Source organism: Branchiostoma belcheri, unplaced genomic scaffold (assembly GCF_001625305.1).
Source record: "Branchiostoma belcheri isolate BF01 breed outbred unplaced genomic scaffold, Haploidv18h27 scaffold13, whole genome shotgun sequence".
Taxonomy (NCBI): Eukaryota; Metazoa; Chordata; class Leptocardii; order Amphioxiformes; family Branchiostomatidae; genus Branchiostoma; species Branchiostoma belcheri.
In genome coordinates this window covers 2,899,856-2,926,700 of record NW_017802713.1, presented here as the reverse complement: position 1 = coordinate 2,926,700, position 26,845 = coordinate 2,899,856, and the positions used below count along the sequence as shown (strand labels likewise).

General features: G+C 41.0%; 2 protein-coding genes across 2 annotated transcripts; both read right to left on the bottom strand.

Moving 5' to 3' along the window:
* Nucleotides 1-1,095: 1,095 nt before the first annotated feature.
* LOC109463841 (sodium- and chloride-dependent glycine transporter 2-like) lies at nt 1,096-16,087 on the bottom strand. Its single transcript, XM_019760718.1, has 13 exons — nt 15,822-16,087; nt 14,842-14,973; nt 13,754-13,937; nt 12,890-13,022; nt 12,282-12,398; nt 11,512-11,627; nt 10,871-10,989; nt 10,110-10,228; nt 6,921-7,097; nt 6,394-6,493; nt 5,765-5,913; nt 2,016-2,177; nt 1,096-1,301 (listed from the first exon to the last, which is right to left on the bottom strand). Exons 1-13 carry the CDS (start codon nt 16,078-16,080, stop codon nt 1,140-1,142), a joined length of 1,929 nt encoding a protein of 642 aa, XP_019616277.1. The 5' UTR covers nt 16,081-16,087; the 3' UTR covers nt 1,096-1,139.
* A 5,721-nt stretch (nt 16,088-21,808) lies between these two features.
* On the bottom strand, nt 21,809-26,702 carry LOC109463810 (failed axon connections homolog). The gene is made up of 5 exons (XM_019760678.1): nt 26,378-26,702; nt 25,294-25,430; nt 24,705-24,871; nt 23,436-23,638; nt 21,809-22,620 (listed from the first exon to the last, which is right to left on the bottom strand). The coding sequence occupies exons 1-5, from the start codon at nt 26,583-26,585 to the stop codon at nt 22,406-22,408; spliced, it is 930 nt and encodes a 309-aa protein (XP_019616237.1). The 5' UTR covers nt 26,586-26,702; the 3' UTR covers nt 21,809-22,405.
* Nucleotides 26,703-26,845: the final 143 nt, after the last annotated feature.

Genomic DNA, 26,845 nt, shown 5'->3' with positions numbered 1-26,845 from the left:
ACACACACACACATACATACACACCACCCCCCATTTCTTCAACGATAGACAATTACCCTGCATGCTGCACACATGGGTGTCCAATTATTTTATTTCTATACCTGAAAACACAGATACAATGACAATAACAAGTATATGGACCCCAATAATTAATCACGTCCTAAAAATCAGACTGGTGTTAAAGCTGGATATCTCCGGACGAAAACTGTACATGTATAAAAAAAAGATATATTCTTAAAATTCATAATACTATTCCACACGACTGTAGTTTGTATCACCACAGGAAGAATAGCTAACTGATGTCAAGCTAAATTGTCGATCCAAAGTCATAACGTACGGGTAACTCTTATATCGTGTAAAGTTGCATCAGGTGGTAGAGGACCGTTTTGTTTCATCGTACAATAATGGCAATCATGCCCGTAGCCATGCCCGTAGCCAAGGCTCAGTGTTCCACTTTTATCCTTTATTTATGGAATGTCAAGGTCCAAGACTGAGTTGTATCACCAGCGGGGTTGAAATCCTAGAAAAACTGCTCACCTTGTTATTGAATAAAAAATTATCACTGATTTTCCCTTTGAAATCCTCTCAGAAACGCAGGAAATGCCAGTTCAGGAGGTTCAATTTTCACAATTTTTCAGGGGTGCATGCCCTTGGACCTCCCCACGAACTTTGCGCCTTGGGTACTCGACTAGCACCCACGGCGCTCGCTGGTCCCGGTCCCTCGGACAGTGGGAAGAACCCCGTGATGTTATTGAAAACTGTTTTATTGTGCCGTTCTTCTACAAACAGCCAGCAGAATTATGAAGATACCCGTTCTCAATACACATGCTGCAAAGTAAAGTATGGCAGTCCTACTAAAATTCTCTTTGTAATGTATAAGCGCTTTATATCGACGAACAATGGGTGTGAAGTACGTTTTTTCGCCCATCGTATGCCACCGAATCTGTGGTAATTGGCTACTCTTACAAGTGAAAGAACCGCGTCCGTGGGCCTTGATAAATTATTCATAAATCGGTCACCGCTAGAAATTTACTGGATGGCATTCAGTGACGAGACCTCCCCCCCCACACACACACACACAAGAAAAATCCTGGCTACGGGCATGACACCTGATTCATGATAATGTCTCATCTGACATCTCACATCCTGGTGTCCTCCACAATGGGCACTTGTGGCCATGGCTGTCCCTGTTGCATGGGCTGGTAAAAGGGTTGTGTAACCACGGTGTTGTCCCTCCGGTGCTTGTTGAGGTAAGGGCCCCAGTCAGGAGGGCTGAGGATGCTCCTGGGCTCGCCCCTTACCTGTTCAGTTTAGTATAGTAACAACGTTGTGAGATATGCGGTTCCAAATGTAAAGTATTGCATACACAATATATATTGTTAATCAGCAATACTAAGTTAATGCGGTCCCAACTGTAAAGTAACCCCACGTATATTGTTATAAAACATTATGGAATTTTTAATACGTTAAAGGAATACTTATTTCGCCACAATTACTTTACATTCGGGACTGCATTCTAAACAGTAACACCTATATTTATACGCACAGTAAACCAGTCATATTAGCCATGATGAATACGACAGACGGTCACCAAAACGTTGGCTCATGTTATAGAAATGGCTGTGAAAAAGGGTCTTTGCGATTCAATCATTCATCAGCCTTATGAAATAAAGACTAAGCTTTAACTCCCAACACTTAGATTATAGAAATGGGACTAACCCCAAATTCTCGGTTGACTCCATCAACCTTGTTCACGGAATGCATATGGACCCGTCTACTCTTGGAACGTGACGTCAGAGACACGTGACCGTAGTACCGGGTCATGCGTGTCAGATAATTTTGGGGTAAGTCCAATTCTGTAGTCTAAGTGTTGGAGGTTAAAGCTTAGTCTTTATTCTATAATGACTTGTACCGACACAGATGAACTTTATTTCCATGCTATTTCACCAGCCTGATGATTTTCTGATGAATTCATTTAGATTTCATTCATTCTCAACACGAAAAGACAAACTCACCAATGCAATGCCGATGTTGATGACCGCCACAAGGGGAATCACCACCAGACTGACACTTGCGATGCAGTTTCCCAGCCCCTGGGTCCACTGGGGGAACACGTATTGTCCATACCAAACCTGATGTGGCCACAAGCCAAGGATGCCAACAAATATGAAATGTACCTGAAAAACAATTGTATTACCCTTGAGCGTTAACTTTGTGAACTATGTATCAAAATTTTGTGCCTAAAGTTCGTGGCAATCTTAGACATTTTTTATGAATATGAAACTGGACAAAACAATAAGCTAACCAACACTTCACCAACATATCAAGTGTTGAATTGTAGTTGCTAAGCTACATGATTACACTTTTAGCATAATATAATTGCAGTGCATGTCACAGGAGCCAAAATACTAGTACATGTAAAACGTAGACAACACGAAGCGTACAGACAACATAATTAGCTACCTCGAAAAGTTAACATCAAACCCGCTAGATACCGAAATCACAGAAAACGAAATCTTAGAGGGTCTACGTAATCTAAAAGGCAGCAAAGCAAGTGGTATAGACTCCATCATAAAAGAAATGCTGAAATATGGGCAGACAAAACTAATAACACCTCTAAAAAAACTATTCAACATTGTTCTTCATTCTAGTAATTTTCCAAATCAATGGAGCCGAAGCACGTTGGTTCCAATTCATAAAAATGGCAGTTCTTCAAATCCGTCTAATTATCGAGGAATAGCGATATCCAGTTGCGTCGGAAAGTTATTCACATTCATATTAAGCAGACGTCTACAGCGTTTCCTTGAAGACGATAACCTCCTATCCCGTTTCCAGTCCGGCTTTCGTAAAAACTTCCGTACCAGTGACAACATATTTGTACTCAAAACTTTAATCAACAAACAGATATCTGCACCTTGTGGCAAATTGTATGCCTGTTTTGTAGACTTCAAAAAAGCATTTGATTCCGTTTGGAGGAATGGGTTATTTTATAAAATTTTATCTTCTGGTATTGGCGGGAATTTCTTTAGAATCATAAAATCCACCTACTCTAATTTAGAATATTGTGTCAAAACGCCGATTGGATTATCAGATTTCTTTAAATCGACTTGTGGTATGCGTCAAGGATGCAATTTATCTCCTCTTTTGTTTAATCTATATATAAACGATCTTCCAAATATGTTTTCCTCACCTCTATGTGATCCTATTGACCTCAAAGACACACCCATAAATAGCCTTCTCTGGGCAGACGACCTTGTATTATTATCCAAATCAGAAAAGGGCCTTAAAGAATGTCTTAAAAGACTAGACGATTTTTGTTCTCTTTGGAAGTTATCAATCAATAGAAACAAGACTAAAGTAATGATCTTTTCAAAAAATGGAAGAACATATAAAAACCAAAACTCCACTTTCCAAACGCAAGGACACACGATAAACATCGCCCAGTCTTATACATACTTAGGGATAGATATTACTCCATCAGGGTCATTTACACGGGCTACCAAGCAATTAAGATTAAAAGCTTTACGTGCTTCCTTCAAACTAAAATCTTTTCTGGCTTCAAACTACAATCCATCCATAACTCTTGCCCTTGACTTGTTCAATAGTCTAATAAAGCCCATCTTACTTCATTGTACAGAAATACTGGGGGCAAACATTCAATGTAGGGATTTGATTCTCAATGGTATACAGGAATATTCTGGTGAAAACACAAGAGAAGCAATATATAACATACTTTCGCGATATTAGGTGCAAACGTACAGCTCTTAAAGGTTACACGAATAGGGAAGAAATGTGATTTGCCATCGGCTCGTCCTGTTCTGGTTCGTTTTAAGAAATACAGTGACAAATTAAATCTTACATACCAGTCTAAACAGCTAGCTATTCAAAACATATCGTTGAACTATCCCAAAGCATCGTATGAAATACCCGACCTAGAGCACGTTCTCCTCAATTTCTGTAAAACACTACTTCAGATTCCCAGAAGCTCTGTTAATGCCGCCGTAAGGGGCGAACTTGGAGCTTTTCCACTTTATATTGACTCGCAATCACACCTCATTAAATATTGGCTCAGACTACACAACCTGCCCAATGACAGAATAGTAAAAAAGGCTTATGATATTGCTTTGGAACAAGAACAGGACTGGGTCGTTCATGTAGAAGATATTTTTTATGTAGACACGGTTTTCAAAATGTTTGGCTAAACCCAACAGTTGACGCCAAGCATTTTGGAAACGTGTTCAAACAACGTCTGAAAGACACGTTTGTTTCTGGCTGGAGGCAAGAAATAAGAAATTACAATAAACTGCAAACCTATTCTAAATTCAAAACGGACTTCACTTTTGAGAAGTACCTTTCATCAATCCAAAACAAATCATTTGTTGCTAACATAACCAAACTGCGAATCAGTGCACAATGTTTAGAAATAGAAAAAGGTCGTTATAAGAATGTACCAGCCACTCAGAGACGCTGTCCTACATGTAAACATACTGTTGAAGATGAATTTCACTTTTTATTATCTTGCCCCATGTATACTGAAGAAAGGTTGACACTTATAAATATGATTTCACGTAACTCAAACATTACCTTACCTAAGACAAGCTCAGATACTTTTAATTTACTGATGTCATGTCCTGAACCAATATCCTTGTATATAGGCCAATTCATATCCTCTGCTCTTCAGAAAAGAAACAATATCATCTGTGACACCTTGAACTGATGTTAACATTGTATCCATGTTCCATATATATTGTATAATTCATCACGCACAATTATAGGGTAGCGTTAGAATAAGGTATCTAGAAGTAGATTTTAGTATTGTTGCTATCTTTTGATTTAAACACTTGCCATACATTGTATCCATTGCAATTGTTGCGCAATAAAGATTGATTGATTGTATACATTTTTTCAGGTACGAATACAAAAAAAATGCTCCGGGACTTCCATGTCTAGATTTGCAAAGAATTATCTAACAACATATGTGCTAAATTTTGTGCTATAACACAAATTTGCACAATTTTGCAGATTATGTTGCTGAACAAGAAAACAGACAAGTGCACATATTTATGATAGTTCAATGCTCCGAAAATTAACTATGTGAAGTATATGAACCTCACGCAATCCGTAGAAGTGGTAGAGCGTATATGATACTATAAATTATTTATTCCAATTTCTTATACTGATTCTATGCATACTCCACTGTAACTTTCTCCCAGCATGCAGGGAGACCGCTTTATTTGACCTTCAATTCGACCTTCCTACTAGTCTGTGGTTACACCATTCCCCCCTCCCCCTCACTTCCCGTGATTCTGCTGCATTCAAATAACTAGGGACACGTCAACAAACGCTGAAAGCCATATCTCCGTACCAGGAGGTAATTAAAGCAGCAATATGTAGAATTAAGACGATATAGAAAGTAAATTTCCCAGACATTTCTTTACAAAGTAAGTTGAATCAATCCTACTCCATTGCAAATAAGCGCCATTCAGGAATTGGAGGTGCCAAAATATTACACCATACGAGTGTGTTTCAAAGTTAAAAACACATCTATCGGCTATGTTTGTTTAGATTCTGGTATTTTGTGGTGGCACCACAAACTGAGTGCGCCTCGTGTGGGCTGTTTTAGCGCCAACTATAAATGACTCAAAGAGAGTTGCACAAATACATTGAAACGTGGAAGTAAATTAAAATCACACATTTTTCAATAAAAAATTAATTTCTTTGGAGAAAAAAATGTTACATGATACAGATTTAGGTAGTGACTGACCAACATGAGGATGGGGATGTACAACCAGGCTGCTGCCGTCATCCCGTTCACGATAGTCGCACAGCAGAAACAGCAGACGTGCTGCAACATGTGGCTCAGGTGCGACATCCAGCGGTTCAGCGCGGGACAGCAGCGATCACAGCCAGCACCTGGGCGAGGAGACGGGAAACATTTATTTATTTATTTTCATTTAGCACATACATAGTTATTACATAATGAAAAATTATACCAAAGAATACCAAAGAAATAAATGTGCAAGGGCAGGAAGAAAAGCTGCAATGGCTTATTTAAAGTCCTCCCCTTCATGATTTTACAATTTCTACAATTAAATGAAATCTAAATAACAATGAAGAAGTAATAAAAAGATAATAAACAAGTACAATAAGTTGTAAAATTAGTAGTTGTGTTGTCATCTCGCAATACTTGACACTATATTAGAACAATGATAGTTGAAATTGGTGATTGTAACCCAAAACCTTTAGCCATGTCATGTTCATGTGAACAGTACTTTAGGAGAAACACCATAGAGCATCAATATACCAATACACATGGAATTCTAGGCGTGCTTTGATATTGCAATTCTCTGTACAGTATAACAGCCACTGAAACTGCGGTTAAGTGATACTTACAGTAGAGATAGGTGAGAGCCACACACTCCAGGAGGATGAAGACATGAGGTTGGATGGTACTATTGAAGGTGTCCACTAAGGTCAACAGGTAATTCCCACCCTGTAACAATTTTTTTGTTTGTGTTTTAATAAGTAGTTCGGTGGTAAGATTAAATGCATCTCTGTTATAGCTTAATACAAAGACTAATGTGTTAGTCACATAATTAAAATTATCAAATTGAATTTTGGATTAAATTATTCAAGAACAGTATACACGTGATTTTTACGCACGTGTGACGTCAGTACTGGGTCAAAGTTCGTCGGAAGTCCGTACCGCCCCCCGTCCCGGTTGAGAGAGCTTGGACCTGGTGCTGACGTCACACGTGCGTAAAAATCTCGTGTTTAAAGCGCTTGGGTTAGATAGCTAAAGAGTATTCGGTTGAAAATTCCACTGAGTCAATTTCTTTTTAGTTTGAGAACAGTTTCATAATTTGCATTATGTACTTTAGCAATTCTTAGAGATGAACTTTCATGCTAGTGTTAGTCACCTGTGTGACGTACGGCAGTCCTAGCAGGAAGAACAGGAAGCAGACAGCCACAGTCGTCACGCCGTGGAGGACCGTTCTCTTGCCGAGCAGCCCGGACTCCTTCCCGGGGAGGTTATTCAGCATACTCGTCGGGATCAGGTCAGAAAGGGAAGTGACGACGGTTTCCACTAAAACAATCTAGACATGGGAAATAATAATATACAGGAGTTTCTTTTTACACAACCGGTAATGCATACGTTTTGATCCCTAGCCTGTCAGATATCTTCCTCGGGGCGTCTGACTGGAGTTCTGCTTCTCGCCGCCATTTGTATACAATGTACGACGTAGGTGTCGCTTTTACAACGAGAACACCATCCCAAACCTGGCTATTTATTTATAGTTTGTATCCCCCCTCGTCCCGGTTTATCACTGGGGTAGACTTTTTTATCCAAACAGTTTCAATTTCAGCTTCCTAGATCCATAGGATACATCTGTTACCTTCTCCGTCTATTACCTTGTCCCCTCGACCACGGGAGACAGAAACTGTGTTTTCGTCACCTACATCGGCTACATATAGCAGTAAAAAGCAGTACTCCGGTCAGAAGCTCCGAGAAAGGCGTCTGTGTGAAAGGGAATTTCAATATCCTATGTTCCATTGACCAAATGAACTGTTATTTTCGGCAGTATTAGCTAGGGTTTTCCCCAAAACAATATCACAGCTGCAAGCAAAATCATAAAATCTACAAACGGTGCTGTAAAATGTACAGACATCCATTAAGCGACGGTCACAACCCGCCGTACGTGCTCCTGTGTGCTGTCTACGTGCAAAAGTTAATAATATCACAACTAAGGCGAAACAGACATTGGGAGTGATTAAACGTAATCTGTGGGCATGTCCAACTAGAGTAAAATCACTTGCATACACGTCACTTGTAAGACCGAACCTAGAATACGCTGCGACAGTATGGGATCCATATACAAAGAAAGACAAAGACAAATTGGAAAGAGTACAGAATCAAGCTGCAAGATTCTGTATGAACAACTATGTAAGAGGTGCTAGTGTCACGGAAATGAAAAGAAACCTACAGTGGACCTCACTGGAAGACAGAAGAAAGATGTCTAGACTATGCATGATGTACAAAATGACTAATAAACTGGTGGATGTCCCAACTACTAAGTACCTAATACCAGCCCAGAAGAGAACAAGAAATAGCCACGCATTCAAGTACCAGAGGTATCAACCAAGGATTGAGGTGTTCAAGAATTCATTCTTTCCTAGAACTATCGCAGAGTGGAACTCACTGTCACCAAGTACAGTAGGGGCATTGTCAATAGATAGCTTTAAACAATGTCTAGAGCTAGAAGTTCAAGGGTTAGGTGTAACTAGTCGATCGGTGTAATATAGCCAGCTGCCGCCGCGCCGCGTGCCTGCGAAGCTGGTGTGTTACGCCGAAAGGCGGTTATACCGGCTATACAGATACAGATACAGAAAAACGTGGGCAAACGCAGGGCATCCGTGCGTGGTGATTACCACCTCCGTACGGAATCCTGCGGATTTGGGAGCACGCAGACACGCCGTAGAACTTTATGCAACGGTCACAACCCGCCGTACGTGCTTCTGCGTGCTGTCTACGTGCAAAAACGTGGGCAATCGTACGGCATCCGTGCGTGGTGAGTACCACCTCCGTACGGAATCCTACGGATTTGGGAGCACGCAGACACGCCGTAGAACTTTAAGTGCATGTAATACTTTTTCTACGTGCGGTCTGCGGATTTACCACCCGTGCGTGCGAGTACGTGCGACGCGCGTGCCCCGTACAGTCTATGAGCGTGCAACGTACGGACTCCGTGAGTCTAACTTCACTATTCTCACGTGCAATTGCTGTACGGACAGCGCACGAGGCACGTGCGCGCCACGCACGGTGCTTGCGTCATACGTGCTTACTCCTCACTTCCCAGTTGACCTGCTCAATGACCACGCAGAAGACACGTGCACCATACCACGTGCTCCGCACGTGCAACGCACCTGATTTCTACAGTATATAAAGACGACTTGACGGGCGGCTGCTAACTCGTCTCCAAGATGCCCAGGAAGGCTCAGAAGAAGACTACCTACCAGACAAGACCCAAAGAAACGGGCCGCGGAAGACACCAGGGGGGCTAGTGATGATGAAGTTAACAGGAGGTGCACGCACTTACAACGTGCGAGTGAGTAAGGAAACCGTGCGTACGCCGAACGTGTAGGTACGGCCTGTACGCGGCAACGTGGCAATCTCACAGAGATCTTACGTTGTAAGCACGTACAACTCACTTACCACTTGCGCAACGTACAATGCACGCAACCGCTGACGGCCAGGCGTGTCGTGCAGACCACGTACGTACACCTTGCGCAACCGTGCGAGTGACGTACTCCCTCGGCCGGCCACCCTACGTTTGCAGAAAAAACGTAGCAGACGTAGCCACGACAAAAACGTACGGACAAAAAGCACGCACGGCGAGTTGTGACCGTCGCTTTAAGTGCATGTAAAACTTTTTCTACGTGCGGTCTGCGGATTCACCACCCGTGCGTGCGAGTACGAGTGACGTGCGTGCCCCGTGCGTGCCGTGCGGAAGAAGCACGTGTGAGTACGGCCTCCTTACGGTAAAGTTGCAATCGCACAGGGATCGTACATGTAAGCACGTACAACTCACCACTTGCGCAACGTACAATGCACGCAACCGCTCACGGCCAGACGTAACGTGCAGACCACACTCTTACACCTTGCAAAACCGTGCGAGTGACGTGCGTCGATGCCACTCCTTCCGCACGTTTTCAGAAAAAACGTCGCAGACGTAGCCTCCCAAAAAACGTACGGACAAAAATCACGTACGGTGGGTTGTGACCGTCGCTTTACTTATATAGTATAGTAGGCTCATTCAAATGCAAAATGCTGTCGCCACTCTTTACTACTAGATATGAGCCAAATTACGGACCTCATCTTTGCTTTCTCACTTTCCCCTAAACTTACTGTTTCAGAAAAAAATGTATCGCAACAATGGTTTTGGCTAATGACTTTGAAGAAAGACGCGGAGTTGGAGAGATCTGAATGTCTTTAAGCCGTCGTAAACATAGCCTGCTTACTAGACCTATTATAGCTCCCGAGAGGCTGTAGGACTCGGGAGCTATAATAGGTTTGGTAACTAGGCAATCGTAAACACGCCAAAACTGACCTGAGATCCATACGCCATCAGGAAGAGCATGAAGAAGAACAAACCAGCCCAGACCGCCCCCGCTGGTAGACGGGAGAACACATCCACCATCGTGCTAAAGGCGAAGTTAGTTCCTGCAGCTGTGTACGTACATGTAAGGCATGAATTTCATCCAGTCAAAAAAAAAATTGCAAACGTCAGACAGTTTTCTAAATCTACTCCGTTGCTCGAGTAACTGTTTTCTAGTGTGTTATATCGCTGTCCAACGTTCCAATACATTCACAAAACCCTAAAACTCAGTTAACTTGAAGGTCACGAAACCCCAAAATACTTCTCGGAAGTCTGAAATCTTTGTTTATTTCTTTTATTTTTATTTGCACATGCATAGAAAAAAATTCTGAAGTAATACAATACACGAATGAAAAAGATATGAATAACATATACAGAATGAATGTACTGGAGGCGGAATAAAAGCCTTAAGGTTTATTCGTGCCCCTTCCATTACAATTAAGAGCATAATTAATAATAATTATAACACTAATAAAGGTAAGTAAACAACTTATGAAAAATACTAATAGGTAAACTAATTTCCCAAAACAAACTTAAATGGTAATATTACAAACTTAAATAACGAAATAAATATTCAATCTCCGATTTCTAAGGCCGTAGTTATCATGATAGTCGATGACCCAACCACACACATTTTTTACCGTAATATACCGTTTACTACAGGAAAGTAAATACGTTCATATTTTCCTGAGCAATGGTGAGGATTTTCCTACCTGATACGTCAGCGATTGTCGTGTTAAGTTCGTACGCCAGGTATCCGAAGAACGCAGAGGCCGTCAGCACACAGAACAACAGCACCAGGAAGTCCACCAAAACAACCAATATGGCATCCCTGAGGACAGGACAGTCACAGATTAAAAATGCAGTTTATTAGTAGAACAGTGCAAAAATAACCTGGGAAGAGGCTGAGGAAGCAGCAACCCAGATGGAAGCTTGCTGCCCAATGTGCCTGTAGGCACAGGAAGACCTAAGATCTAAGGGTAAGTGTACTCCTCTAAATCATTACACAATAACTAATTTCAATTTCAATTTTATTAAGAATATTCAACATAGCAGGGGTACACAGTACTCCTGAATTGTGTAGCCTTTTCATAACATTAAGTATAAGAAACGCACAAGACAATTACATACAAGAGTAGGACATGAAACACAAGAACACTAGGTCTGCATTTGGCTATTGTACAGTCTGATTGTGCAGTGGAGGAACGAGTTATACAGTCTGTTTGTCGGTGCCTTTGGCACCGTGATTCCCCCAGAGTTCCTCAAACACCTCCCTGTGCTGTCCGACTATAACTAAGCTTGAATAGCATGCTCATTTAATCATCTTCTTTAACACGTTTTGCACAAGACACACCTGAGGACATTGTTGTGGAAACGATTGTAAGATGCCAGTGTCGTGTAGCCACCATAGCCCAGGCTCAATCGGTGAATAATGGCGGTGATCAGCGTCGGGTAGAAACTCTGATTCACCTGATAAAGAGAGACACACAAACGTCGCAAGTTAATTATTAATTGACGCTACATGGCACAAAATATTAACAAGAATAACAAGAATTTGTTGATCTTATACCTCCATGAAATATATGAGCTTTTGTAAATGTTTTTACACAGTACACCGCGGTACATAACGAAATATCATGATACTGTACATGTAGCCTATTCTAGAGGGAGAACCTCATTAATCAAACCGGGCAGGCGCGCTGCCTCCACACGTGTTATGCGTTAGAGGAACTCTTTGACAGTTGGTGTTTTGTAACATAACCCGCACATCTGTTTTCCCTGCCTTACGAAATGATACAAAAACCGGAAGTTCTGCTGCAGTACTAAGGTCAGCGACCAGGAGGCCCATATTTTGCCTTGACCTTCGGCTTCCTAAGACCTACCAACATACCAAATATCATCACAATCCATAAAGGCGTTCTGGAGTTATGCTGAGTACAAATATGCCGAAACACACACACACACACAAACACACACACACACACAGACGCGCCAAAAACAATACCTCCATTTTTCATGGAGGTAATAAAATATATCATGAAAATATCGTCTATACTGTGAGAGCAAAGGGCGATAATTCCAAGACAATATGCATCCTATGCTGATCTGTGCATTTCAACTTACTGATAACGCAGGGGCCAACAAGTAGACCATCCCCTCCGCGGCGCCCGGCAAACTCACGGCGCGGATAAACATGATTATTATCAGGACGATGGGAACGAGAGTTGTCACGTAGGCAACCTGTGGAGCAAAAGGACATATTTTGCTAGTCTGCAAGCCATTGTTCGTAAGGCGTAATCAGGCTTTTTTATAATTAGTCTTCGTAATCCGTAGAAAGCCTCTCAAAAAATCAACGTTATCCGTAATAGTACATTAGCCGCAAAGCGTAAAGTCATCATCAGCTCTGAGAATTTAACATAATTCGTAATCGGTGGCTACAATTTTTGGTAATTCGTATTTTTAAATCCAACTTTACGTATAAAGTTGACACAATCTTTAGTTCGCTGGAACTGGCAAATTATGGCAACATATATAATACAGAACGAATCCTTCCTATGATAAGAAGGCCTGTATTACCATATTCCCTTGTATATTTTTTAAACGTTATCTGCCATGGCCTTTTGATTGCACAATTTACTTGTATAACGGTCCTTGCATTCTACTTTGTAAACTCAAACAAGAGAGCTAGAGAAATGGTACATATTAAAAGGTACACTGAAATGTTTTACAACCTTCCCCAACGACTTGGCTCCAAAGCTGAGGGCGACTGTCACTAGAAGCCATGCAAGGATGAGGAATCCCGCCAGGGGTCCTCGCACAGCTCCCATGTTGTCGATGCCATCACTCAACTGCAGGACATAACGGCTGGTAGATCGAAAAGATATCAAAATATGAAGAAATTGTATCCCTGTGAGGCAAACTCTATCTGACTAACTCCACTAGAATGTTATCTCTCTATTCTTCTTTTAACTTCCCAAAACTCACTAATTTTGCAAAAGGTGGGACATTGCGTCTTTCATGGTCTAAAAAAGAGAAGTCAAACCCCTTAGACATAGTTTTAGACATAGCTATTGACAACTACCTTTTATCATGTAGATTTTAGTTATTCTTGGCACGAATTTGCAATAAACTTCTCTATGTGGCCAATTTCTACTCTTTCCAGCCGCGTCCCGAAGCCTGGTAGAGGCTACTCCCACCAATTAACCTCGACCATGTTTAGGACTATGTCGGGAGCAACGTCGGCTGCCGATCTGCCTAATGTTTCAAGTGTTTAAAACAATTGGGTGTTTACGGGAGGTTCGGTTATTGTTGGCTGGTGTTTGGGAGTAGATTGGGTAGTTCTTTGCAGTCAAATTAGACTCAAAATTTAACTCAAAATAGTTTGGAATCGAACTAAAAAAAGTACTGGCGTAGTCCAAATCTGATTAAACTGTTCCCGAACTTCAGCCAACCAGGGTAGTCTGATATTGGGAGAAAGTTTTGAATTTGCGAATCTTTTATATCAATTAGCTTAATTAGACTAACTAATTTACTTACTAATAATAATTAGACTCATTCATCACAATAGATTCAAACAATAGCAGTTTTTTCCTTACTTTGCGTACTCGCTTGATGCCCGGCTCAGAGTGCCACATTCAGCAGTGTTCCAGGCGTTGGCACACGATGTGGCTCTGTCCAGGTCCCCGGTGACGTAGAACAGGTAGTACAGTATCTGCGCCACCAGACTGTTGTAGTAGATACACAAGATGGCCGACATCACAGCCATTCCGACCCCGATGCCTGAAAGTTACAACGTTGCAAAACATATTTCAAGTAACCATCATGTTGTTGCTTCAGGTATAATAGTTAAAGTTACAGCGTCATATTTTTTTCTATTCGAACATGTGATCACAAGACCCGGTGACGGCACAGTTTTTTTTTTTTTAATTTATATTAATGTCGCCTCCAACACAGGGGACAATACAGTACTCAATTTTTCCTGAGCGAAGTGAGGAAAGCCGTGTAAAGTACCTTTCCCACGGGCACAAGATCGGTGGCATGTAATATTTAAGGTCAACCGTCAAAATGTACATATACATTGTAAAATTGTACATTTCTAAATTTGAGCAGAAACACTGTTAATATAGTTTCAAATTCTAATGATTTATGTCAAAACACCACAAACACCACAACACAACTTGGTGCGATTCCAAAAATAAATAAAACAAAACTGAAGATCAGTTTATTCACCATGAAGAGACGCATACACTGATATATAAAATTCCATGTGACTTAGCCTGTAGTATGGGCACCCCTCTCCATGCACGGATAGTTCCCTATGACTTACCCTGTAGTATGGACACCCCTCTCCATGCACGGATAGTTCCCTGTGACTTACCCTGTAGTATGGGCACCCCTCTCCATGCACGGATAGTTCCCTGTGACTTACCCTGTATAGTATGGGCACCCCTCTCCATGCACGGATAGTTCCCTGTGACTTACCCTGTAGTATGGACACACCTCTCCATGCACGGATAGTTCCTTGTGACTTACCCTGTAGTAAGGGCACCCCTCTCCATGCACGGATAGTTCCTGTGACTTACCCTGTAGAACGGGTACCCCTCTCCATGCACGGAGAGTTCCTATGACTTACCCTGTAGTATGGGCACCCCTCTCCATGCACGGATAGTTCCCTGTGACTTACCCTGTAGTATGGGCACCCCTCTCCATGCACGGATCGGTCCCTGTGACGTGTACTGTCCCAGCGCCATCTCCAGGTAAACAATGGGAAAACTGATGAACATCTGAGCCACGAGATACACCCACAGGAATACACCTGGTGATGTTGAGACACATTTTTGCAACGGATTTTGAAGCTTGTTTAGCGTTAGATGTGCAAAGACTAGGTGTAACAAGTCGTGCGGTGTAATATTATCACCAGCTGCCGCCGCGCCGTATAACTCTGAAGCTGGTGTGTTACGACAAGGGGCGGTTATACCCGCTAAACAGATGCAAATACGGGATTAGACCTTATTTTCTGCCTACCTGACTGGACCATTTATTCCACCTACCCGTTTTGCACTAATATAATTACCTTTACCTAGAAGATTATTTTTCAAAAACGTTCGTGTGTGTGTGTCTGTGTTTGTGGTTCTGTGTGTGTGTGTGTCTGTCTGTAAACACAATAAGGGCCTCATTTGCATAATTTATAAGGAAATGCTAGAATGTCCTTTTTGTAAACATAAGGCCGTATTTGGGTTATGTGGTGGAGAATATGATCAACTCAACCAGTCATCCACAGTCATCAACTGATATACTATTAATTTATGCAAATGAGGATCCTATTTTTATAATCAGGGGGCCCCGGGAATAATCTATATTTTGTCAGTCATAAAGGTTAACATCATTTGGCGAAGGTATGAGATCGGCGAACTCTAGTTTAAACTTTACTTCTACCTATACATACGAACATAATGTACAGCCACTTGTTACTAAATTTACATCATGACGGTGTGGTCTATAAAAAATAATAAAATTTGACTGACTATATTTATACCATGCTTTTCTTCAGAATCTTAATATACAGGAAGAATACACTTTAGAATACGGGAAGAATATACTTCACATTTTTTAAATATATTCTATAGTTGTTGTACCCCTAGTCTGCAACCTCCGTATACGTACCCCCTCCGTTTCTGGAAATCACGATTGGCATCACCCACAGATACCCCGGGCCGATAGCACAGCTGATGCTCGCCAGGATGGACTCAAAGTTACAGGACCAGTTCCCGCGCTCCTCGTTCTCCTCCTCGCAGCCGTTGTCACAGCAACAGCAGCTCGGAGCACTGTCCGTGTTGTCTGTTGTCATGACAACCACGTGTGTAGGGAAGGTGTGCATGGGCTCGACGGAAGGACTTGTTTCCGTTCGAGGTGGCGACGCCATGTTGTTCTCTGTAAATATATAATTATACATTATTGCCTTCGACTGAAGGCTATGCCTTCGGAGAAGGTTATGAAATCGGGTTTGCACTGTTTGGCAGATTAGGCACGATAACTCTTGAAGGCAAGGTCCGAGGTTCACGATTTTTGGCAGGCAGGTTGATTTAGGGGTGGCCATTGTCAAGGCTAAAAATGGGCTTCGTGGGGGGTTCCTAAGTCACTGTAGTTGACCTTGGTTTTTGGTGTTTTTTCCTTGTCATCAAGATATCTCGAGAATCCTTAAATGGATGTTCATTATTTTTAGTTGGCAAGTTACCATTGACAATACCAAGGTCAAGTTCGGATATGGGCTTCGTGGGGGGTCCCCACGTCATTGAATTAGAAAGTACTGCAGCGAAACTTCTGGTTTTTAAATCTCGTGATATGGACGTGCTAGGGTCATGATTTTAGATGGTAGGTAGCTCTCGTGCTCAGAAAGAAGTGCCGTAAGTTTGGGCCCCGTAGCAGCTTGTTTGGGAAATACAGAGGCATTTGTTTGAAAATGTTTGAAGTAGGATAGCTCAAGAACCGGTTGACGGATTGTTGTTATTTTTGGTATCTCGGTAGCTTAAGTGATGCTTGACCTAATTAGATGACAATTATGCAAATCACGATCTAATTTACATAATGAATGACAAAAGTCTATAAATCTGCTGCCTTACATAATAGAACAATTAAAATGGTGGCATATTTAATCAAGAGGAAGAGGAACATTAACAGATATTAATTATGTAAATTGTGACCCAATTTGATTACTTGATAAGAGAAATCTAAATGTCTTTCATACTGTAGTTACGTAGTGGGCTTTTGGTGATTGTTAGTTTTTCAGTAGTTGAAGCTGTAGAATAGGAATTTAAAAAAAATTTTGTGAATAGGTTAAGGGGTTTAGATTGAGGGTTTAAAATTTGGAGTCTGTAGTAGGTTGTGAGTACGTGTAATAGCCTAAGGACATTTTGTTTGCACATCTTTAAAGTGTAGGCGAAGTCTTTGTCCTTTTATGTAGTTGGTTAAACTAACAACAGCATAGTTGGGTTAAGTAGGTTACGCTAACAATAGCACAGCAAGGGTGTAGAGTTGTTTGTTGAGATAACAGTAACCGTCAAGTGTTCCTTTAACAATCGAAGCTATCCAGGAAACAGTCCTGACAAGGTAGTACTGTAAATCAAAAATAGGTTCAAGGTCAAGTGTTGGAAACTGCATAACAAGTGCCTGTTAAACTACATGTAATTAGTGGACGATGACACAGCCTTTAAAGTGCATGTATTTACTAGTACATGTATATGGTAAGTTTAACATTACTAGCTACATGTACGTGTGTAGTTTAAAAAGATGTGCGATATTTGAGCCACTTAAAGAATTATTTGTTGTCTTGCTTTTTTTTTGGGCACAAAACCACATAGGAAGGTATTGTAGGACACTTCCACACCATTTCCAGGGTAAAGAGTTGTTTGTTGAAGCAACATAGGTGTTTGGAGTGTCTAGTAGGTTGTGGGTTTTCACATGCAGGCGTGTTGTTCTATGTAGTACATGTAGGTTAAGATAACAGATAGGGTGAACTAGGGTAAGATAACAATAACACTGGCAGGGTGTAGAGATGTTTGTTTGAACAGTACCAATGAAGTGTCCTATAATAACAAGAGTCTCAGCTACTCTGAAAACAGCCCTGACAAGTTAGTACTGTATATCAAAATAGATTCAAGGTCAAGTGTGGGAAACCGCATAAGAAATACATGGTATACAACTTTTTTGAGTACTAGTAAGTTGTAACTCATATGCAGGATTCAATGACGTTGTTGGATCGAGCTCAAAAGGTACAATTAATTTGCAAAGAAATATATATTTTCACTTAAGGTTCTTTAAATTGTATGTATGTTTACAAAATCTGGCTAATATATGCAGCCGTGGAAAACAGCGTTTTGGCGCATATTTTTAAACTACTCACGTCACTTTTCCCAACCAAAAAGAGCTACATAAGCTTATTTTCCAAATTTTGTCACCCTAGCATGTCATGAGATTTCAAAACTGGAACTGGTCAACTACATGTATATTGTTTTTAATTATCTAGTATAAAGCGCATGCCATAATTGCATTTTGTTGGAGTTTCTACCATCTATGGAAGACTCTCCTACTCGCACGGTCGTCTTACGTATGGCAACTCTTTTTTGTGTTTTCTCTTGTGGACAAGATAACTCGAGAATCTTTAAATGGATGTTCATGTTTTTTAGTTGGCAAGTTACCATTGAAAATACCAAGTTCAAGTTCGGATATGGGGTTCGTGGGGGGTCCCCACGTCATTGAATTAGAACGTACTGCAGCGAAACTTCTGGTTTTTACATTTCGTGATATGGACGTGCTAGGGTCATGATTTTTAGATGGTAGGTAGCTCTTGTGCTCACAAAAAAGTGCCGTAAGTTTGCACCCCGTAGCAGCTTGTTTGGGAAATGCAGAGGCATTTGTTTGAAAATGTTTGAAGAAGGATAGCTCAAGAACCGGTTGACGGATTGTTGTTATTTTTGGTATCTCGGTAGCTTAAGTGATGCTTGACCTAATTAGATGACGATTATGCAAATCATGATCTAATTTACATAATTAATGACAGAAGTCTATATATTTGCTGGGTTCTGTGATAAAACAATTAAAATGGTGATGAGGAAATGCTAGAATAGCCCTCTTTGTTTAAGATAAGACTGTCATTGGATGGAAAATATGATCAAAGGATATAATTGCAAGTGAGGATATTATTTCCATAATCAATGTGAAACATTCATAATTTGTCAGTCGTAAAGGTTAACATCATTTGTCGAAGGCATGAGGTCTTGGAACTCTAGTTGTAACAGTGAAGCCCCAGTGTCACACATTCAGAACCCCCACCCCCCGAACTGAAGTTTGGGAGGAGCAATCTTTCTAATCGAATCGAAATGGGGTCAAATTTGGGTTAAATTTCACGGCCTACCTACTACCAGCCAATCCTGGCCGAGCCTCTTGTAAACACCCGCCCGAATGTTTGAAACGTTAACGATTTTTTAAACTTAAGGCTGGCACAGCCGAACACAGTAGCCGACCTGGCCGAACACCAGCCGACCTTGCCCCAGACCTACTCCTTTAAACCACGGCGGTAGTTCGGCTATGTTCGGTAGACCATATCCGGCTTTGCGTGACAGGGACTTTTCAAGAACTCGGAGTAGGAGTGACATGGTGCGTTTGATTGAAAATGCGAGCACACGAAGCCACGTAACTTCACTAGAATATCCCTTGATTTCAGACTTCAGGGAAGTATCAGTATGTAATTCTCGACTCCCCCCCCCCATCATCCACCAATTCCTGATAGCTTCCGGGCTTCGTCAGATAGATAAGTTGATCACAGAAGTCTTACCGTAAAGGTAACACAAAGCCACGCCTATAAATGTTATGCTTGTTGTGGGTAGCCTTTCCACTCTTTCCACTCTATGTCTGTAACGTTTAACACTATCGTGGAGTTGTCGTTTTGAGACCTTAGAAACAATAAGTCTCGAAACGACCACTTTTCCTCACCTTTAGTCGTCACGGTCACCACAAAACGTGAAAAAATCAGCCTTAAGGTGGGTCTGAATGGCAGGTATTCATTCACTCCCAGTCAACAACTACGGCTGACCCTGACCTCCGAACTGGGGTGACGAAACGGATCTGTTGACATTTTGCCAGGGCGTCTGGTTACATCAGGTGCATTCAACTGCAGCGTATAAGGTCTCATTCATGAGTTTTTTTCCATACATTAGAAACCATGCATTAATGAGTGACTTACGAGACCGTGTTCCCTATGATCCTACAACAAATCAATTGATATCTTTCATGCTATGTTAAGCACACTTACTCTACGTCTCATAAAAAAATTGCCAACGACTTCTATACACACAAACCCCTTTTATGGGAATTACAAACTGCAACTAGCGGCTGCCCGCAAGAGGCCCTCCCGCGCTGCAAACCTACGACCGCACAACTCACAACACTGGACTGTGCACGTCCGACCTAGCGCGCGGCTGCCGACAATTATGTCCTAATTTCATCAGTTACAAACAAGCTTTCACCGCTTTGACGTTTTACATCAGTTGGGATGGCTAAAGGGAAAATTCTCACCAATAAAAACACTCATTCATACAGCCGTTTAGTTTTTGACTTGGTACTCTTTTAGGTACACTCGGAGTAATACATGAATGAGACCATAAGTGGCTAAACTTCTTTTCTAAAGGGCTACATGTACTAAATCTCTGCTGACTAACGCAAAAACTATAATGTCTAAATTTGTAGTTTATAGTAAAAAAAACAATAACCTGTCTACAGTAGTTATGTTACTAATTGTTAGCGCAGACGTTACGCTTGACTACTCTCCCCTCTCCCCACCGACCCAAGGTTGTAAACAACTGCAAGACCTCTTGGCAAACATAAAGGACGGTAGGATCTTGTCTCGAGATTTACCGTTGACAAGCTTATTGGTGTGTGTGTGTGTGTGTTTGTGTGTGATGTATGTGTGTCTGTGCGTTGTGTGTGTCGTGCGTGTGTGCATGTGTGCGAATGAATGAATGAAACTTTATTTCCGTGTCGTGCGCTATCCGGCGCCCAGCCCGTGTGGGCTTATACGACACCGTTTCAATAAGTTATACATAAACAAAAGAGAATCAAAGGTACAGATAACAGAATCCAAACAAAATATGAACACAAATAAAGGTAGGCTATATACAATAATGGTGAACAAATAAGTGAACTCATAACAGATCGTAATTGCAAATAAACAAATCTGTACATAATGAACCAAGATCTCACAAAATAAGTACAGGTACATAAGGTAAATCAAACATAATAAGAGAATAAAATGTGTGTGTGTGTGTGTGTGTGTGTGTGTGCGCGCGCGCGCGCGTGTCCGTCTGTGTATGTGGATGTAAACATCGATAAGGTTTGGATGGATTATATTGATCTAGTAGGTTGGCTGGTCTTGAGACAAATAAATTAGATTTTGGGCTTCCTGACGGGATATAATTATATAATGGCACGCAGACAGAAAAAAAGTAGTATAAGTTACTTTTATTGGGTTGATTGAAAATATACAGCAAATTGCACTGTGTATTAATAAGGCCACCGAAATGATCATAAAAATTCATGAGGCAACAATTTGCAACATATTTTCTATAATTTAGCCTGCATTAAATCCATACAGTTAATTTCTCATATATCTAAATGACATCTTAAAATCTATTACGTGCATTATATCTCTGCTTGACATTTTTTTCAGAATTGTATGAACTCAGCAACTCATAATCTGAACAAATCATGGAAATTTATGTGCAATTAAACTTTAATTGAAAAATCTTTATGTGATTGTTATTTACTTCCACTTTGAACATATTTGTGCCATTATCTCACATATATAACATTTATGGTTGGCGATAAAACAATCCACACCAGGCGCACTCAGTTTGTGGTGCCACCACAAACTACCAGTGTAAACAAACATGGCTGACATCTGTGTTTCTAGCTTTTAAACATACTCATAAGTTACATAATGCTACTGTTACATAATGCAGCTTTGATACAAAACCAGTTTTGTGCATGTATACTATTAAACATGCTCTACTATACTCAGCTCGAAATTAATTTTAAAGGTGGTCAAAAAACTTGACACTCTGTTTCATATATAAAGTGCTGAGTACTACATGTAGGCATAGCAAAATGTACCATTGATACATGTACATATACATGTGTATGAACAGACTCCAGTTAAAACCTACAACCTCCAAAGAAAGACTTCTACCCATTAGACTAGTGTTTTCGACACCTACATGTACATGTAGTTAATTTTTTACTTACTTTTTTACTTTGTACTGTATAAAATGCCCTCCTTCTGTACCAATACACCCTGATTTTCCCATCACCATGTCAAATTTAGAGTTTAAAAATACCAAATGTAACAAACACCTAAAACTATTAGAAATTCTAATGATCACACAAATAACAATTTCTGTGTTTTGCTGAGGTCACATTTCCAAACCAGGGCCCAGCCGGGCTGTTTTGAGTAACGACAAATCAACAATTTATATCAATAATATAAGCAAATAGTTCCCATTATGAACTCTTTCAACTTATTTGTGCTTTGTTCTCCTTTATATCATACTTTATGTTCCATTAGACTCCCCGGCTGGGCCCTGGTTAGGAAATGTGACCTCAGCATTACAGGACTTGGGGTAATTTTTTCTTTATCAAATGAGGCTTGGAATAAAAAGAAGAATTGGAATGAAAATCTCAATGACAGAGACAAGTCTTCATTGGTCCTTCTTGGTTTTGTTGGTCAGCTGATCCCAGTCTGACCAATAGCGGTCCTTGATACGGTTGCAGTAGGCCAGCAGGTTGGGACAGTCCACAGTGACTATCCTGTGCAGGTAGGACCCGGATGTTGCCCAAACAATCTCTGACAGCTGACCGAAAACTGCTGCATCCACCTCAGTAGGCTCCTCTCCCATCAGATAGGGTTTGGTACCTGAAAAAAACAAAAAGAAATAGATAAGGCCACAGCAAGTAATTTTTATGGATGACATCAGCGCACACATTAATTTTTGCCTCAGATTTTAGAAAAACAAGAAATTTGGTTTTCCTCTGACAGAATTCTTTTCCTCCTTCTGTGCAGAATTCTGCAGAATTGGGTTAATCCCCAAGGGGTTCTCAATGACTGCTATGTATACATATGTCTTACATTACTTTATTATTACTTACAGTTTACAATATATTAGCCCATCTAGACTTAAGGTTGTTGAGAAATGGGAATTAGTCCGGAATTAAACTGGAATTAAACTGGAGGCTGTTAGGCCAAACCGACTTAATTTTATGGATGACATCCTTTGAAGACCCCCAAACTAGTGCGCACGGGCGAATTAAAAAAAAATTTGGCCAAAAAAAAAATTGCTACTAAACCACAGGAATTCAAAGCTGGTATTGTGAATTTGCGCCAACACATGGTGAAGTATACGACAAGCCAGCACATGCTGGCTTTTTGCGGAATTTATGAATCGAGTTCTTGAGTCGTGAAGCTTCGGTAGCCTGCGTGCCCAGCGTATTGTATTGTCGCTAACTACCATGGACTACCCAGGCCTAGAGCCAGGCCAGAGCTTCGCTGGATGTGACATTTTTTTTCTTTTTTTTTAAGAACAGGCGAAAATCAATGCGCGCGCGGATGTCATCCATAAAATTAAGTCGGTGTGGCCTTTTATGTATAAGAAGGCCCCACTTGTCAGAGAAGACAGCTTTGGGTCACATTGTCTGAGACAAGTTTGACTGTACGTGTAAGTTAGAGCATACCCAGAAAGTTTGAGATGGCCCTGAGATCTTTTTCGATGATGCCTCGGAGGTCATCCTTGGTGTGGCGCCCGATGCCGTGAGCCCACAGGGTCTTCTTGATCTTGCCCTTGGCTGACCTTATCAGGAACATGACGAACCAGGGAAGCTCAAACAGGTCCTGCAACTTGTCAAAGTTTTCTATCCACCTGTCCTCAACCAGACCCCTACACAGTAAAGAAACACAACAATGTTTATTGGTACAACAAAAGTACAGCAACTACGTAGGTATCTGATACCAGCCCAGAAAAGAACAAGAAACAGTCATACTTTCAAATGTCAGAGTTATCAACCAAGAATTGAGGTGTGAAAAAACTGGTATTTCCCCAGAAAAATCGTAGACTGGAACTCGTTGCCACCAAGCACAGTTGGCGCATCCTCACTAGAAAGCTTTAAACAAGTCCTGTGCAAAGATTGAGTGTAACAAGTCGTTCGATGTGATATAGCTAGCTGCCGCCACGCCGCATGCCTGCGAAGCTGGTGTGTAATGCCAAAGGGTGGCTGTACCAGGTATACTGATACAGATAATTAGTTATAGACAAATAAAAGTGGATACAAATGAATTAACCTAGTAGTTCGTACAAGTATACAATGTATGTTGAGTTTGACATGTCATGTTACTTATACATAGTCTAATACTAGTTCTAAACATTCTAAGTGATGGAGGTGCCTAAACAATATACCTCCATCACACAAGACCTTAATGTATATTTGTACAGTAAATATTGCAACTTCAAATCTGAATCTTTACAAACTGGGGAGGAGTAATAAAATGAAAACAATCACAGGTACATGTATCTGTATAGGACGTGGGTGTGGGTTTGAAAGCACAACATAAACTGAAAATTTGATTTAAAAAATGACATGGCACTAACTACACAAATATTACCAGGCTATTTAAAAGCTGAGATTCATTGTGAAATGAGTAAAGAAAAGAAAAAAGGAAAACTTTTTGCTGCTTCAACCTGAACTCACTTTGGGTCAATATTTCAGTGCATGAGGCATTGTGGCATTTTAAGGCATTGGGGGTATAGTTACATGTATCAATTTCCATCAAAACTCACCAAAGTCATTTCCTTGAAAATCAGAAACAATTAAGAAAGAGAGTGAAGGAAAAACCATGGACATAACATAACATCATCTTTAGGACTCTATCCTTTGCTTTAAAGACCCAAGAGCAGAAGCAATTATCCCTGATCTGATATAATTTTCCTGAATCTATTAGTATAGTACCAGTAAGTGTTCTCCTCCACCATCTTAGTGAAGGCCCTGCTGACAGCCTTGTCTGCAGCACTCAGGGACTGGTTCAGGTCCACACCTTTCTCCCTGTTCAGAAACTCCAGGATGAGACCAGAGTCTCCCATGGCTTCACCGTTGTACTCAATCCACGGGATTTTACCCTGAGAATGGCAACGTTCAGATGATCACTTGACAATAATTAACATTAATAACAATAATTCATCCTTTTTTCAGTATTCTGCAATATTAGCAGAATGTCAAAAATTTTTTCTGCAATTTGGATCATCTAGACCCATGGCATATACAAAATTGCATGTTGGCAAACATTTTATAATGGAATTTGAAAAATACATGCAAAACTACTTGTATATTACAGAGTCTCATACAATACTCATTTACACCTGTGCTAAGTGAGGAAAGTCGTGTAAAGTGCCTTTCCCAAGGGCACAAGGCGGGTGGCATGTCAGGACTCGAACCCGGGAGTACTAGTAGTAGTAAACACAAAATATCTCAGCAAAATGCAGACTGCAGATGGTTACTGAGTATTTCTAAATACTGTAATTAAACTTAGGTGTATACAAACCTTTGGGCCCATACTCCTCCCATACATGTGCTCGAATGGAATATCAGCCATACGCAGATATGTCTCCAGCTTCATACCAAATGGAGTCAGACATGGGATCGCCTTTACAGGTGGCGGTGCGTGTAAATACACTTTTCCTGCATTGGAAGTATTGAAAGTTAATTTAGAATAGAAACCAACACAATAAAATCGCAAAAGTTTAACTCTATGTAATATGACATTGTGAATATGCTTCAATTGTGTTATTAATTTGACAGAATTGTTTCAACCTAATAGAAAATCACTGAAAACCTAAGTCAACATCTGTTTAATCGCTACATGCACTGACTGCATGTGTGACCCTGCCAAAACAATTTTCCTGATAGTGATATCTATCGTAGACTGAACTGCCAAAGAAAGAAGAAAAGATATATAATATACATAGCAAAATTGATTTTTAGCACATGGCTGCAAATAGGCTTCTCTACAGTTTGTCAAAAAGTTTCTGTTGTCCCCAAAGTTAAGTTTGCAGCACACAAAATTTGAGCAAGGGGGCACATTAAAAACTGGAAGAGTCTTATTCAATTCATTCATGGTGATTATGAATATGATTTATACTAAATTAACAGGTCACACACTGAGGAATGCCTATTGATGAGTTTATACAAGGAAATTTAACAAATCCAATGAGAATTCTAAATACTAAAATAGTCATACTTAAATTGGGACTCACAAACTTTCAAAGAACAGCTACCTGATGCAATTGAACTGAGACCTGTAAGTCCCCCATGCTACCCAGCCAGATTCCGTGATTTCATTGAACTTCAACTCCTTTCCTGTGACCTTTTGACCTTTCATTCTGTCAATCTTTCACCACCCACGTGATGTCAACCTACTCTGTCCTGACGAGTACTAGTATACACACAAACCTACTAGTACTTATAGTTACAACATTCCCAAAACACTACAATGTAGCGTTACTTCCATACCCGGAAGTAGTAGCATTACGTCACGTACGTACGCACTATGCACATACGGTAACCCAGGGTGTCCGCGGAGTTCAGACCACGCCCCCTGCATACATAATTCAATAGGTAAGCTTTACCTGGGGTAAACTCTGCCCTCAACTTGACCTTGTTTCTCCTCTGTCCCCCGCAGCAGCTCCACAACACCGCCCCGACTAACAGCGCAGAGGCGCCGACAAGAACACCCTGGCCGGGAGAGAGTTGGGTGGGGTCTGTCAACAACTGCACGACTGAAGTCTGGAGGTACTCTAAGAGGCCCGCTGGCGACGCCTGGAATCCTAGAGACATTTGGAATACCCTGTCTTTTGATGACTTTAAAAAGTACTAAAACTACGTCCAAAGTAACAGTGAAATTGGCGAAAATTGACCTCAGCACAGAACAACTGTGTAATGCTGACTCGTTGGTGTTGGTGCAAGTAGGTCAGTGTCAGGGGTCAACTTTTAGCATCTCCGCCTTGCGGTTTGACGTGGACCTGCACTGGTCGCTCAGTCACCTCTCCCGTTCTCCCCCTTCGACCAAGAAGGTTTACATTGAAACCTCCTCGCTT

Excerpts from the sequence above, each read along its gene's own strand:
- LOC109463841 (XM_019760718.1), bottom strand. The coding sequence starts at position 16,080 with ATGGCGTCGCCACCTCGAACGGAAACAAGTCCTTCCGTCGAGCCCATG. Across the intron at positions 5,914-6,393 it reads GGCTCTCACCTATCTCTACT|GTGCTGGCTGTGATCGCTGC; the intron begins GTAAGTATCACT and ends CTCCTCGCCCAG. Across the intron at positions 2,178-5,764 it reads ACATCCCCATCCTCATGTTG|GTACATTTCATATTTGTTGG; the intron begins GTCAGTCACTAC and ends ATTGTTTTTCAG.
- LOC109463810 (XM_019760678.1), bottom strand. The coding sequence starts at position 26,585 with ATGTCTCTAGGATTCCAGGCGTCGCCAGCGGGCCTCTTAGAGTACCTC. Across the intron at positions 24,872-25,293 it reads GGAGGAGTATGGGCCCAAAG|GGTAAAATCCCGTGGATTGA; the intron begins GTTTGTATACAC and ends TGCCATTCTCAG. Across the intron at positions 23,639-24,704 it reads GTGGAGGAGAACACTTACTG|GGGTCTGGTTGAGGACAGGT; the intron begins GTACTATACTAA and ends TTTACTGTGTAG.